The sequence below is a fragment of the Callithrix jacchus genome, chromosome 10 (genome assembly GCF_049354715.1).
Source record: "Callithrix jacchus isolate 240 chromosome 10, calJac240_pri, whole genome shotgun sequence".
In the NCBI taxonomy this organism is placed as follows: domain Eukaryota; kingdom Metazoa; phylum Chordata; class Mammalia; order Primates; family Cebidae; genus Callithrix; species Callithrix jacchus.
The window spans coordinates 71,927,372-71,943,139 of NC_133511.1; the positions used below are offsets into that span (position 1 = coordinate 71,927,372).

The window sequence follows — 15,768 nt, forward strand, 5'->3', positions numbered from 1 at the left end:
GGTTCTCTGCTCAGGGTATCAAAAATCAAGGTTTCAGCCAGACTGAATTCTCTTCTACAGACTCAGGGGAGGACCGAAGTCTGTTCTTTTGCTATCAGCTAGAGCCTGCTGTCAACTAGAGGCCACTCTCAGGACTTGCCCTTTGCCCTCCTTCACCCTCAAGCTTGCAACAGCCACCAGCATTCCTTGCCACATGATCCCCTCTATCTTCAAGCTATCAACAGTGTGCTGACTTCTTCTCATTCTTCTAATCTCTTTGATTTCCTCTTCTGCTACCAACCAGAAAAAAAGAACCCTTGGCTTTTAAAGAACTCATGTGACTTGGTTAGGACTAAACAGATACTCTCTTGAGATAAACTGATTAGTAAAATTAATTCCATCTGCAAAATCCCTTTTGCCATATAACATCATTGTGGGAGTAGTATTTCGTCATATGCACAGGTCCACCCACATACAAGAGAAGATTATATAAGGGTGAGAGTTACTGAGGGTCATCTTCTAATTCTGCCTACCCAAGGAGAGAAAGCCAGGGAAAATGTCCCTGAAGAAATGCAACTTGAGCTGAGATCAGATGGATGAGTCAGTGTTAATTAGGTAAGGAAGGAAAGAAGAAGCTTCCAGAGAGTACATGGAAAAGCCATGTAGCTGGAGGACATATAGCAAAACAAGAAAAAGAAAAGTAGCAAAAAAAAAGAGGGAGTAACTAAAGAAAGGCCAGTGTGTCTACAGTGGAGAGAACAAGAATCATAGTGACTTGAAATAATGTGGCCAGAAAGGTAAGTGGGAGCCAGGCCACATAGGCTTTCTAGATTCTGTTAAAATGTTTTCTCTATCCCAAAAGCAAAGATTGAAAGAGTGGGATAGTCAGATTTGTATTCTGAGCATAGTACTTTGGCTATAAGGTGGAGGACTGATGTAAGGAGGCATGAGTAAAATGTGGTGGCCACATAGGAGGCTAGGCATGTAGTTCAAGAGTAGGGTAATATTAGTGGATACATAAGCAGACAGATTCAAGAAACACTCAGTAGCTAAAATCAACAGGACTTGGTGATTGATTCAATATGGGAGTGATGTGGTTATGTTCCAAAGGAAGCAGACTCTCAAACAAAGATTACTGTGGAGGATGTTTACTAAGAAGTGCTCTTGGAGTTAACACCTGTGCAAGAGAGAAGATGAAAATAGGATTGAGCAAAAGGAGAAGCTGAGCAGTAATTCAGTCCCGACAAAGACCTCAGTCAACCCTATGAGGAGCTGTGGGGTTGTGAGCATCTTTCAGAGTTGTCCACCACTGGGTTGAGGGGACTAAACCTTTATACCTCTGTGCTGATTGGTCATAGGATATGGAATGCCCAAGAAAGAGAGCACAGCCTTTGGATGAGCTGGCTTTCTTCTGCCTAGGCAACTTGTGAAGGGTTCTTACAGCTGAGGGCCATCTTTCAGCAGCACTTTCAGCAGCTGGAAAATAAATCCTTCATTTTTGAAGAGAGTTCTGGACTTAGCATCACAGCATCCAGCACAGGGGTGAAGGAGCATAAGGGAGTAAGGCATCAATGATAATTCCTAAGTTTCTGATTTGTACATCCTGGTGGATGTACTTAATGACTGTATATTGCAATAATTGGCTTACTTGGGAAAATCCCCGTTAGAGTAGGTGCTACTCAGGGACAAACTATATCAGACAACTAGCGTGCACCTTTAGAACTGGCATAGTTTGCTAAATAAGTGAATGTTCATCTACCTCTACTTTCATTCCCCTTTCCCCTACATTTCCTTTGCTCCCTTCGCTCCTCATCGTACTGCCATCCAATGTGGGAAAAGTTAAGCCCGTTATCTGAGGCCCCACCTGTGCTGAAGTTGAACAAATAGCAAATCAAGCTCCTCTGGTCCAGGGCTCTTTGATGGGCAAGACAGGCAGTGCCAGGAGGAAGGGAAGGGGGAACAGGTGATGATGTCCCCACCCATCCCATGCATAAACTCTTTCAATGCTTCAGCCCCTATAAACTCAGGGCTGGCTGAACCAGGTCCGCTCTAAAAGATTAATTGAATAAGGGCTTGCTGAATCCTGCATAAAACCAGACTCCATTCTCTACTGATGCCCCCCCATCCTCCCCACCCCCGCCTCACCTCTTACAGCTACTGCTGGGGGTCAGAAGACGCAATTTCACAACGTATTGGAGCTCATTTAGAATCTGAAGAATGGATAGGACTTTGGGGAAGAAAAGGAATGGATAGGAGAATGCACAGGGAGTAGGGCTGAAACAGTAGAAGAGGCAAATCCTGCCGGAGAAGCTGAACCCAGTACAGTCCGGCCCCCTTCAGCCCTGTTCTCGTTGCACCCCAGTGACCCTGTCTCCTTCCAGCCCCCTCTCGTGGGAACCTGACACCCTACACAGGCGGCTTTGCCTGCACTGAAAGCAAACAGGTAGCATTCGCGTGTCGGGTGGGCGTGGGCGCTGCCTGGAGACGGTGTAGAAAACCAACCATCTCCTCTTTTGCCTGCCCGGGGCTGGCGCTAGAACTATATCCCATCCTCACCTTACTCGGCACCACCCCAACTGCCCTCAACACCCAAGTCAGACGTTTCCTCCCGGAAGCCCTTTCCTCGGGGCAAGGCTTCCCCCGGGCTCCACCCCAACTCCCGCTCAGCTGTGGAGGGCTCCTTGGGAACCTTGAGTGGAAGCCCGAGTGTCGAGCCTGAGACAGGAGGTGGAGGGCGCGGAGACAGATGCAGGAGCTACCCCAGTCCCGCAGCGAGGAGCTGCAGGAAACTACGGTAGCAATAGTGTCACGGTCACTGCGGCCACTGCGACACAGTACGGTAAACGCGGCGCTAGGCGCAGACTAAAGCATCCGCTCCTCAGCAGGTGACGCACGCAGCCCCGGTCTCCAACGCCACCTCCACGTTCCCTGTTACACCAGAGAAAGATGTTGAATCCCAGGCAGCGTCCCTACCTACACAACGCCTCCTACCCTCCCTTCCCCGCAGCCTCCCCCTGCGCTGCCAACACTCGCTCTCCTGCTCCTCTCTCATTCCCCAGAATCGGGGGTGGGGGCGAGTGATAAAGGGAGGTGGGCAGGAGAGAAATCTCTAGGAGAAGACGGAAGAGATCTAGGGAGGGGGCGAGCCTGCAGGACAGTCGCACAGGGAGGGGCAGAACTCCCTAGCCGGGGAGGGGGCGCGCAGTCACCTGGTGGGACGGAGGCTGGCGGAGGGACGCGAACCCAGGCGGGGAGAGCAGCGGGAGAGCGGAGGGCTGGGGCCTGGGCTGGGGGCGGGGACCGGGCGGGGCAGGGGGGCGGGGGAGGAGGGCGGCGGGAGTCTGAGTCGGAATCGCAGCGTGAGCCGGTGGAGCCGCGGCTGGAGCCCGCCGGGCCAAGCTGAGTACGGCGCCGGGCTCGGCGGGGGCCATGGAGCTGCTAAAGCTGAACCGGAGCGTGCAGGGCACCGGACCCGGGCCGGGGGCTTCCCTGTGCCGCCCGGGGGCGCCTCTCCTCAACAGCAGCAGTGCGGGAAACCTCAGCTGCGAGCCCCCTCGCATTCGCGGAGCCGGGACAAGAGGTGGGTGCCTCCCTCAGCCCCCTCCACAAGCTCCTCCTCACTGTACCCCAGAACACTTATAAGTCCCCCCCCCACGAGCTCCACACTACCTCCTCAAACGCCCACACCATGCCCCTCATAGTACTGCCTCAGCCCCCAAACAGCCCCCCTCACACCTTCACCCCCACAGCTCACAACTTCATCACAGCTTCACACCACCTGGTCGGAACTCCTTCACATCCTGGTCCCCCGGTTACACCCAGAGCTCCTGCTCACCCCAAAACAGCCCTCTCCCCAACACGCAGCCCCTCCTTGACACCAGTCAGAAGGCGAGGACCTCCTCTTGCCAACCCTTGAAGATCTGCTTTTCCTTTTACACCTAGTTCACAAAGCCACAACAGAGAAGGAAAGCAAGAAAGGAAGGCAAGATTGGGGAAAGAAGGGGGCCGGCGGAGGGAGGGAGCCCTGTGGAAAGCTTGAATGGGAAGTCGAAATTGTGGTCACATCTGACACCCCAGCCCAGCCCCCAGCCACCCAAAAAAGATCCTCGAATCTGAATTAGGCTGAACAGTAGGGGATGCTCTTTAGAGCTGTCTGTCTCCATTTCACTCATCCTCAAACCCCCTGACTCCCATCTTGGAGCTTTCAAGGCTCTGTGGTCTCTCTCTCTCTGTCTGCAAGTAATGTCTCCAGCTGTCTTCCAAGCTCCTTCTCCAGCCCTAGACTAGGTGCTGGGGGCACAAGGGCAAAATAGACCCTCATGGCTCATAGCCAAGTACAGAGGGAAAACAAGCAAATGGAAAAATCACAGACACCATGGAAGTCCCATGAAAAGGTCTAAACTGTGGGCACCAGAAGAACTTTACAGAGGCCAGAACCTTGAAGCAGGGTCTGAAGTTGAGTGGACAGAAAAGGAAGGAGTGGGATTCTAGGTGAAGGAACAATGTTAAGCAAAAGGAAATTTTTCTAAGCTCAAGAAGGGAAAGTTGGAATAAATTGTAATCCACATATTTATTTACCCCACGAAATAATTGATGCTTTCTCAGCCCAGTTGTTACACACTCACACTTGGATTCTGTCATTCAGCCAATATTTATTGAACCAGAGATTGTGCTAGGCAGTGGAAATGTAAGTTGAACAAAACTGACACAATCCCTGCTTCAAGGAGCTCAGAGTTTAGTGGGTGAGACAGAGCAGCAGGGGATTGCAGCACGAAGTAGAAGAGCCTTGATAGGAAAAAGACAGTGGGAATGCAAGAGGAGCACCTCTAGCCCAGCCTAGCCTCCTTCAGAATTAAGGTTGGCCTCTTGAGGAAATGAGATATAAAGTCAAAAAGATTAGGGGGATTGACTCTAAGCTTCCTGTTGGAAAATATATATAATGTACATATATATGGGAGAGCCAACCAAGTAAACAGGCAGGAGAGACAGAAAGCATCCCAAGGAAAAGGACAAGATATATGAAAAGCTCAAAGTTTGAATTCACGGCACTTTTATCCACTGTGACGTAGTTTTGAGTGGCTAGAACATATAATTTAAGAGGGGAATAATGAACAGGGTGGAGATTAGCCCAGAGGGTTTGCAGAGAGCCTACTAGACCTGACCATGGAATGTGGACTTTATCCTACAGGCAACAGGAACTACTAAAAGGTTCAGTAGTACTACTGGGATTAGTTCTACAATGTAGAGAATGGATTGGAAGACAGGAGATGGAAGGCAGGGGGATACTTTAGAAGGTTACAATATTACACTGGTCTGGGGGAAAGATGGTACTAGCTGAGACTAAGGTGATGGCAATGTGGATGGAGAGAAGTGGATATATTTGAAAGCCTCTTCTGGAAATGGAATCAACAGATTCGAAGCAGAGAGTATGGAAGAGGTCAAGGGATGACATTCAGATTTCTAACTTGGACAGTTGAATGGATATTGGTGCTATAGCAATTGTATACAATGAGAAAAATAACAAAACAGCAGAAACAGGTTTGGAAGAGGGAATTATAAATTCAGCTTGGAATCCACTAAGTTTAAATGTTAGTGGGACATTCCGGTGATGTTACCTAGTAAGCTGTTGATTCCAGGGGTCTAGAACGTATAGGGAAGATCTGGGGTGGAAATACAGACTTGAAGAAGGTCTTTGCCTGCAAGAGGTAGAAACCAGGAGAATAGTTAAAATCATAAAACGTTATATAGAATGAGAAGAAAATAGGTGCCGGGTCAGGACTCTGCAGAAGAACGCTATTTAAAAGCCAGGCAGCAGCAGGAGAATCCATGAAGGATATTCAGATGAAACTATCAGAAAGGCAGGAACTATGCCCTTCCAGAAGGCAAGAAAAAGAGAGTTTCAAGCATGTTGGGGTAAGTGATGTCAAATGCTATTGACATAAATTAGATAAATAAAAACAGCACAGTCAGAACAGCATCCTTCACATTCAATAACAAGAAAATAGGAGTTGTAGGTATTGAGGCTTAACTATGGTAGGCTGAAGATTGGGCTGGTGGGAGAGGGGATTATGAGAAGCGAACCAGGATATATGGCCAAAACTTTCAAGAAGTTTGATAGGGAAAGAAAGAAAGAAAGAGAGAGAGAGAGAGAGAGAGAGAGAGAGAGAGGGAGAGAGAGAGAAAAGCAGCCAAAAATAGCATGAGATTGGGGGGGGTGACATGTGGGTAGGTTTGTCGTGTGTGTGTGTGTGTGTGTGTGTGTGTGTGTGTGTGCATTTTTAAACAAGAGCTTTTTTAAATATTTGATGGTGGCTGGGCCGAGAGAGGAAGATTGAAGGTACAGATGAGAAAGGGGATAATCAATAGAGAAGAGTCCCTGTGAAAGCGGATGTGAAGCAATTCAGAGCACAGGTGCAAAAATTTGCCTCACTCATCTAAATGCTGCTCACACATTTGGATGTTACTCAGCCAGTCGGATGTTACACACAGAGTCCCTGTCAGCCACACTCACTCAGATATTATCCCCACAGAGGCATATGTTACCCAGGTTCACTCAAATGTTACCAATAGAAATTTGGATGTTACCACTTTATTCGCCTTATATAATCCATGCAGACTTGAGTATTACCCATGTTCACTCAGATACTACCCATAAAAAGACAAATGTTACCACACTCACTTTAATATTGTCTGAAGTCAGTTTGGTGTTACCCATCCATCTAACACTACTCACTTTCATTTTATTATTATCCACACACAATTAGCCAAGTTCAAGGGCACACACATGGGACATGTCAGCTGGATAAATGAATGAGAAATTTCTTTTCATACTTCAGAGTACTGTACCAACCTGAGGTGTGGCAATTGCATCAATAACTAGTTGAAGAAAGACATCCAGAGGAGGATGTAAGCAAGATAATGGAACTAGAAAAATTAAAGAGGTGGGGGGCTGGGGGGTGGGAGGACAATGGATTTCAAGGAGAAACAGAGAGTGCAAGATAAACCACCAGCTCTTTTCTTTCTGAGTCCAAGGACCTCTCTGACAGAGGTCTCCCTCCTAAAAGTCCTTTATTCCCCACCATACACACTTACTCCCCTCAAATTATGTCACCTATAAGCCTTCCATAATCCTTCCTTATAGAGAGAAGCCTGCTTCTAAAGGAAACATAGATGGTTTGTATATAAAAACAAAAGTTATGCATCTGAAATCATAGCCTCTCACTGACCCCCAGAAGTACCTTCCAACATGTGTCTCCAAAAAGACAGAGGCAGAGAAGAGAGGGCATGCTGGAGCACATCTGCAGAGATGAGGGATGGATGAGGAGGGGGAATGCAGGTGTACTTCCGTATTGAAAGACAGAATCACCCAAGATTCATTAAAAAGCATGTGTTGACTACCTCCTCTGTGCTGGACATTATGCTGAGTGCTAGGAATATACTGGAGAATGAGATGGACCTTGCCCCTGTCCTCAAGAAGCTCCTAGTCTAGTGGGGAAGACAGAGAATTACATACATACTAATACAGTGAGAAATGCCATGGTTGAGTGTAGAGAGAGGGAGAAAGGCATTTGATGAGATTTGATTAAGAGGAGGCAGTATGATGAATGAGAGAGTACTGAAGGAACAAACAGTAGGAGGCAAAGCATTTTAGGGATCCAGGGACTTGGCTTCTATTCTGATTCAGCCCCTTAACAGGTGTGTAGACTTGAGCAAATAATGTTACTTCTGAGTTCAGTTTGGAAGTTTTTATAAATAGCATTTATTTGATGTCTACAATTTCTAAATAAATTGGTTATTATAAGAAAACACAGTCATACATTACCTAATGATGGAGATACCTTGTGAGAAAGGCATCGTTAGGTGATTTCTGATTTCATTGTCATGTAAATATCATAGAGTGTACTCACACAAACCTAAATTGTATAGCCCACTACACACCTAGGCTATACGGTACAGCCTATTGCTCCCAGGCTACAAACCTGTACAGTAAGTTGCTGTGCTGAATACTGCAGGAAAGAGTAACATAATATTATGTATTTGTGTATCTAAACATATCTAAACATAGAAAAGGTACAGTGAAAATACTGTGTAAAAGATAAAAAATGATACACCTGTATAGGGAACTTACCATAAATGGCACTTGCAGGAGTAGACGTCGTTCTGGGTAAGTCAGTGAGTGGTGGGTGAATATAAAGGCATTCCGTAATGTAAAGGCATTACTGCACACTACTGTACACTTTATAAACACTGTGTGCTTAGGCTACATTCATTTTTAAAATTTTTCTTGTTTAAAAATTAACCTTAGCATACTGTAACTTTTTGACTCTTTTGCAATAACAGCATAAAACAAAAAATACATTGTATGGCTACACAAAAATATTTTCTTTTTTTATAATCTTTTTTCCTTCTTTTTCGATCAATGCAGAGGAACTTTTTTAGTATTCTTATAAGCATTTTTCTGTTTTTAACTTTTTTTTTCTTTTTTGCTTTTTAAACCTTTCTGTTAAAAACTAAGACACAAACACGCACATTGGGGTACACAGGGTCAGGATAACTTTTGCCACCTTCCACCTGCACATCTTGTCCCACTGGAAGGTCGTCAGGGCAAGAACACACATGGAGCTGTCATCTCCTATAATAGCAGTGCTTTATTCTGGAATACATCCTAAAGGACCTGCCTGAGGCTGTTTTATAGTTAACATTTTTGAAAAATAAGTAAGAGTATATTCTAAAATAGGGATTAAAAGTATAATATAGTAAATACATCAAGTCACATAGTCATTTATTATCATTATCAAGTATTATGTACATAATTGAATGTGCTAGGCTTTCATATGGCTGATAGCAGAGTAGGTTCGTTTATACCAGCATTCCCACAAACACATGCATAATGCATTATGCTGCAGTGTTACAATAATATAACTAGGTGATAGAAATTTCTCAGCTCCATTATAATCTTTTGTTGTTGTTGTGGTTTTGGGTTTTGTTTGAGACAGAGTCTTACTCTGTTGTGCAGGCTGGAGTGCAGTGGCACTATCATAGCTCACTGCAGCCTCAAATTCCTGAGCTCAAGCAATCTTTCTGCCTTAAGCTCCTGAGTAGCTATGAATGTAGGAATGTGTCACCACACCCAGCTAATTTTTTATGTTTTGCAGAGATGGAGTCTTGCTATGTTGCTCAGGCTGATCTCAAGCTCCTGGACTCAAGTGATCTTCCTGCCTTGGCCTCCCAAAATGCTGGGATTGCAAATATGAGCCACTGTACCCAGCTATTCATTATAATCTTATGAGACCAGCATCATATGTGAAATTTGTATTTACCAAAACATCGTTATTCAGTGCATGGCTGTAGTTTTCAATTTGGAGGCTAAAATGAGAGTCCGCCAAAGCATGGGACTCTGGAAGAGAGGGCTGCAGCTTTGAGCCCTTCCTTCTCTGCAACCTAGGAGGCTCTACCCCTACCCTCTCTACCTTTGAGCTCTAATCCCTCTCATGCTGAGGCCGTAAGTGTGAGTGACTCCATTCTGTTCAATCCAATTCAATTTTGTCTAAATATGCTTGGCTGCGACATGGTGGGCCAAAGATGAATCCATCTTTTAATAGACAATGACGCAAAAGAATGGGGTCAGCCTCCCAGCCCCTCTGCCTCACACAGGTGTCCTATGAGCTCCGACAGCACCTTGTACATCCTTCAACCTCACTCCTTATCACACCTGTTTACTCCTTATCACATCTGTTTACTTCTTCCCTGTGAGCTCTCAAATGGCAGGGAGTTTGTCATGTTCATCTCTTTGTTCCCAGTGTCTGGCACAAACGGAGTCCTCTGTAAATGTTTATAGAGTGAGAATGAATGTTTGGAAAGAATTAAAATACAAGGCAGAAAGTAAAATAGGCTTTAATCATTGTGCAAGAAACATGCATGGGTTAGAGAAAGGGGAGAGTAATACTAAATGAGGTGTCCAGAAGGGCCTTACAGAAGAAATAGCTGTCAATTTGAGTCTTGACCAACAAGGGAGGAATAGGAATTCACCAGATACAGAAAATAAGCTTGTGATAGGGGGTGGAAGTTCTGGGGAGAGTTGGTGAAAGAGTATTCTGGGCTGAGAAACCAACTTGAGCAGGGAGGGAATCACAAGTGCAATTGATGCATTCAAGAAACTGAGTCATCCAGTGGCTTGCTTAAATTAGTATATTGCCGGGAGCTGGGGGCAGTGAGGGTGGGGAGGAAGAGGTCCCTTCTGGGAGGATCTTGATGACATTCTGAGGGGTTGCAGACAGTAGAGAGTAAGTGAAGGGATTTTTCCTTTTGTTTTTAGAGAATAAAGACATGATCTGATGTGGTTCAAAAGGTAGCGGGTTGCCAACAGTGTAGAATACTCCAGGAAGGTCAAATAGAATAGGCTAAGAAAGGACCTTTGAATTTAGCAGTTAAAGGTAAGTGTACTTGGGAAGAAGTATGCAGTGATAGGGTACAGAATATTGTAATGGATTGAAGAGTGAATGAGAAGACACAAATAGCCTCATAACAAATTTGGCTGCAAAGGGAAGGAAAGATTTGGAACAAACCTTGAGGAGAGACAGGCTTTCTTAATGAAAGGTAGAGTTGGGCCAAGTTAACCAAAGTTCAAGGGGTTAGAAGGCTAAAGGATTCAAGTTCACCATTTACTGAGCAGTTCATGAGTAGGGAATGTAGGCATTTGGCAGGGTAGTGAGGGTTGGGGATAAGAAGGATGGAGAGGGGTTTGGCTGAATGAAGGCTGACCTCTACTGCCACCTCTCCCTTTTCTTACCCAGAATTGGAGCTGGCCGTTAGAATCACTCTTTATGCAGTGATCTTCCTGATGAGTGTTGGAGGAAATGTGCTCATCATCGTGGTCCTGGGACTGAGTCGCCGCCTGAGGACCGTCACCAATGCCTTCCTCCTCTCACTGGCAGTCAGCGACCTCCTGCTGGCTGTGGCTTGCATGCCCTTCACTCTCCTGCCCAATCTCATGGGCACATTCGTCTTTGGCACAGTCATCTGCAAGGCTGTTTCCTACCTCATGGGTGGGTGAGACAACCAAGCCATCCCTACTTGCCACTCTCCCCTCCTAAAGCCCTTGTGGATGTAGGAGTCTTCCCCAGTTGGCAGGGAGGGGTATGAGGAAGTCCCACTGATGGTTGTGTAGTGCAAGTTTCCTGGGTGACTCCTTCCTCTCTCTTCCTCTGCTTAGGGGTGTCTGTGAGTGTGTCCACGCTAAGCCTCGTGGCCATCGCACTGGAGCGCTACAGCGCCATCTGCCGACCACTGCAGGCGCGAGTGTGGCAGACACGCTCCCATGCAGCTCGCGTGATCATAGCCACGTGGCTGCTGTCCGGACTGCTCATGGTGCCCTACCCCGTGTACACTATCGTGCAACCAGTGGGACCTCGTGTGCTGCAGTGTGTGCATCGCTGGCCCAGTGCACGGGTCCGCCAGACCTGGTGAGCTTGCCCACAACCTGTCCTGGGATTTCCCTTCTCACCCCCACTAGATGCTTAAGACCATTGCTCAGAATCTTCCTCCAGCTGCTCGGAGAATTACCATGCCAATTCCTATTCTGCATCCACCGCCCTGGAATTCCAGTTTGGGTCCCCTCCCCAGTTCTCTCTCCCTTCCCAGCGGCACCCCCAAATCCTACCTGTACCTGGCCACAGCCCTAGAAACACCAGTCCTTGGCCCTTTCTCCATCTGCGATTGTAGCTGGACAGAAACCCGAGTGATCTGTGTTGCCTCCAGGTCCGTACTGCTGCTCCTGCTCTTGTTCTTCATCCCGGGTGTGGTGATGGCGGTGGCCTACGGGCTTATCTCCCGCGAGCTCTACTTAGGGCTTCGCTTTGACAGCGACAGTGACAGCGAGAGCCAAAGCAGGGTCCGAAGCCAAGGCGGGCTGCCTGGAGGGACTGGACCAGGTGAGCGAAATCCTGGAGAGGCGGAGCTTTGGAGGGCAACGGGGCCTGCTGGAGTGGGTGGGGCTGAAATAATGGAAGGAGAAAGCCGGAAATGGGGTTATGGCTCCTGCGAGCTCAGGTGGGGATTGGGTTGAAGATTGGGAGGACTCTTGCCTTTTTCTCTGACTGCCCACCCTTTGTGCTCAGGTGCTGTTCACCAGAATGGGCGTTGCCGGCCTGAGACTGGTGCGGGTGGCGAAGACAGCGATGGCTGCTACGTGCAGCTTCCACGTTCCCGGCCTGCCCTGGAGCTCTCCGCGCTGGTGGCACCCACTACTGGGCCGGGACACAGCTCCCGGCCCACCCAGGCCAAGCTGCTGGCTAAGAAGCGCGTGGTGCGAATGTTGCTGGTGATTGTCATGCTTTTTTTTCTATGTTGGTTGCCAGTTTATAGTGCCAACACGTGGCGCGCCTTTGATGGCCCAGGTGCACACCGAGCCCTCTCAGGTGCTCCCATCTCCTTCATTCACTTGCTGAGCTATGCCTCGGCCTGTGTCAACCCCCTGGTCTACTGCTTCATGCACCGTCGCTTTCGCCAGGCCTGCCTGGAAACGTGCGCTCGCTGCTGCCCCCGGCCTCCACGGGCTCGCCCCAGGCCTCTTCCCGATGAGGACCCTCCCACTCCCTCTATTGCTTCGCTCTCCAGGCTGAGCTACACCACCATCAGCACACTGGGGCCTGGCTGAGGAGTGGAGGGGCTCTGGGGGCTGAGGCAGGGAAAATGACAAGCACTGACCCTTTCCAGACACTGAAAACACAAACCACAACTGATGCAGGAGACCGACACCCAGTAGCATGGACTAACCGCAAGCACAGGAAAAGGTAGCTTACCTGACACAAGAGAAATAAGAATGGAGCCTACTCAAAAAAGGAGGCACACCTCTGATATGGGACTGAGCCTTGCCCATAGAAACATGGCAGGCGTCTTAGACACAGCATCCCTAGCAGTGAACTGTTTCTACACAGTGGGAACTCTGACAAGGGCTTACCTGCTTCTCACACACATAGATTAATGGCATTGATCGTTTTAGGGACTATGGAGCCTGGCACAGGACTGACTCTGGGATGCTCCCAGTTTGACCTCACAATCCTCTTTCCCAATCAGCACTGAAACTACCATCAGGCATAATCTCATACCTCTGACCAACAGGCTGTTCTGCACTGAAAAGTCTCTTCACCCCTTTCCAGTTAAGGATGGTGGCCCTGCCCTCTCCTTCCTTACCCAGACTCTTCAAGAAATAATAAATTATTTGACTGCCTCCTGAACTTCCTTTCTGGATTCTTTTGGGGCAGGTGATGGGGCACAGGATTTTACAATTATATCCTTCTGTCGGGTCTCTCCCACTGTTGCACACCACTGTGGCAACCCCTTGCCAGAAAGCCCAGCCTCTGAGGCTCAATATCACTGTGCATGTTCTCTCTAGGTTTTCATTTTCTACCTACATTCCAATGTTGCAGTAACCTTGAGCAGGGATGGAAAATGGCACATCCATGACACACCATGATTCCTGATCACATTCTCCCAAAATGGTGCCACTGTTAAGGTACTATATTAGTAAATGCTTATTAAATTTTGATGAAAAGATAAAAGAGGAAGCACTGTATAATAAGACTAAATTTATTCAATGTGTGTTTGAAACACCAGAGACCAGACCATGACAAATATACAGAACTTAATTAAAGAGTAGGGATTTTTTATTGTACACTCTTCCCCAGTGTCAAAACTTGGCCACAATTCTGCCAAATGGATGCACTACAATAAAAAAACCTGAATAGGACTCTGAGAACCCAGTCTACAACAATAAAAACCTGAATAGGAGTCTGAGAACCCAGTCTCCCTTTGACTTTAAGAATAATCTGGAGGAGAAGATCCAAGATGACCCCTTTAGGAGCAGCTCATGATTGCAGCTCTCAGTGAATGCACAGAGGGTGAGTGGACACCACATTTCCAGACAGATCTTTATTGCCCACAGACCAGGAGATTCCCAGGCAGAGGAGCCCCATGGGTTGCAAGCGCAGCTGTTTTGGCCAGCAAGGCTGTTTCAGCTGGTGCCCTGGCACGGCAGCTCTCCATACAAAATACACTGGTCTGGTTGCCCTTTTAAGCTGGCAATTTGAGCTCTGAGAAGGCAGATTTGCCCATTCATCTGAATAAACAGGTCTGAAACAGGGAGCCAGGCCAGGAGATTCCCAGGCAGCACCACTGTTTCAGCCAGTGCAGTGGGTTGCCACACGGGAAATCACACAGATCCCAGCACCCTTTCAGCAGGCGACGGGAACACCTGGGAGAGAGTCAACTGTTCAACTTAAAAAAAAAAAAAGGCTCTGAGGCAGGGAGCCAGGTGATCAGGCTTGGCAGGTCCCACCCCCACAAAATAAAAATGCAATTGGAAACACTCAGGGTTGAGAGTTTCATGGCAAGCACAGCTGAACACAGGATGGTGCAGCTCGGTGGGGGAGGGGGGTCCACCATTACCAAGGAACTCCACCCCTACGGAGGTAGTCCGCCATTGCTGACACAGCCTGCTGTTGCCGAGGCAACCCGCCATAACAGAGGCAGAGTCTGCCATTACAGAGGCAGGCCACCATTGCCGAGGCAGTTCAAACCACACCCATATAAACTGCAGGGAAGCTCACACGGCAGCAGGGTGGAGCCCACAGCAGCTCAGCAAAGCCACAGCAGGCAGACAGTGACTAGGCTGCCTCCTTGCTGGGCAGGGCAGCCCTGAAAAAAAAAGGCAGCAGCACAACAGTTACTCATAAATAAAGCCCTAACTCCCCAGGACAGAGCACCTGAGGAAAAAAAGGGGGTTTATGAGTTCTGCTGTAGCAGACTCAAACATACCTGCCTAGCACCTCTGAATGAACAACAGAACTCACAGCTCAGCACTTGAGCTCCTATAAAGAACAGACTGTCTCCTCAAGCAGCTCCCTGACCCCCCTATAGCCAAAGAGTCACCTCACAAAAGACTGATCAGACTGACATTTGGCGGGCATCATTCTGGGACAAAGATAGCAGAAGAAGAAATTGGTAGCAACCCTTACTGTTCTGCAGCTGCTGCAGGTGATCCCCAAGCAAGCAGGGCATGGGGTGGACCTCAGCAGTCCTACAGCAGAGGGGCCAGACTGTTAGAAGGAAAACTAAGAAACAGAAATAACTTCATCATCAACAATCTGGACCTCCACTCAGAGACCCAATCTGAAAATCAGCAACTACACAGACGACAGGTGGATAAATCCACAAAGATGGGAAGAAACCAGTGCAAAAAGGAGGAAAACACCCAAAACCAGAACACCACTCCTCCTACAAGGGATCACAACTCCTCACCAGCAAGGGAACAAAGCTGGATGGAGAATGAGTGTGATGAAATGACAGAATCAGACTTCAGAAGGAGGGTAATGAGAAACTTCCATGAGCTAAAAGAACATTTTCTAAATCAATGCAATGAAACTAAGAACCTTGAAAAAAGATTTGATGAAATGATAACAAGAATGGACAACTTAGAGAGGAATATGAGTGAATTGATGGAGCTGAAAAACACAACACCTCTACACTGCTGGAGGGAGAGTAAATTAGTTCAACCGTTGTGGAAGACAGTGTGGCATTTCCTCAAGGACCTAGAAATAGAAATTCCATTTGACCCTGTAATCCCATTACTGGGTATATATCCAAAGGATTATAAATCATTCTGCTATAAGAAAACATGCACACAAATGTTCATTGCAGCACAGTTTACAATAGCAAAGACCTGGAACCAACCCAAATGCCCATTGATGATAGACTGGACAGGGAAAATGTGGCACATATACACCATGGAAT

General features: G+C 47.5%; 1 protein-coding gene across 1 annotated transcript; it reads left to right on the forward strand.

Annotated features, from left to right (window-relative positions):
• Positions 1-3,316: 3,316 nt before the first annotated feature.
• CCKBR (cholecystokinin B receptor) lies at positions 3,317-13,214 on the forward strand. Its single transcript, XM_002807311.7, has 5 exons — positions 3,317-3,559; positions 10,773-11,024; positions 11,192-11,441; positions 11,737-11,909; positions 12,096-13,214. The coding sequence occupies exons 1-5, from the start codon at positions 3,409-3,411 to the stop codon at positions 12,632-12,634; spliced, it is 1,365 nt and encodes a 454-aa protein (XP_002807357.2). The 5' UTR covers positions 3,317-3,408; the 3' UTR covers positions 12,635-13,214.
• Positions 13,215-15,768: the final 2,554 nt, after the last annotated feature.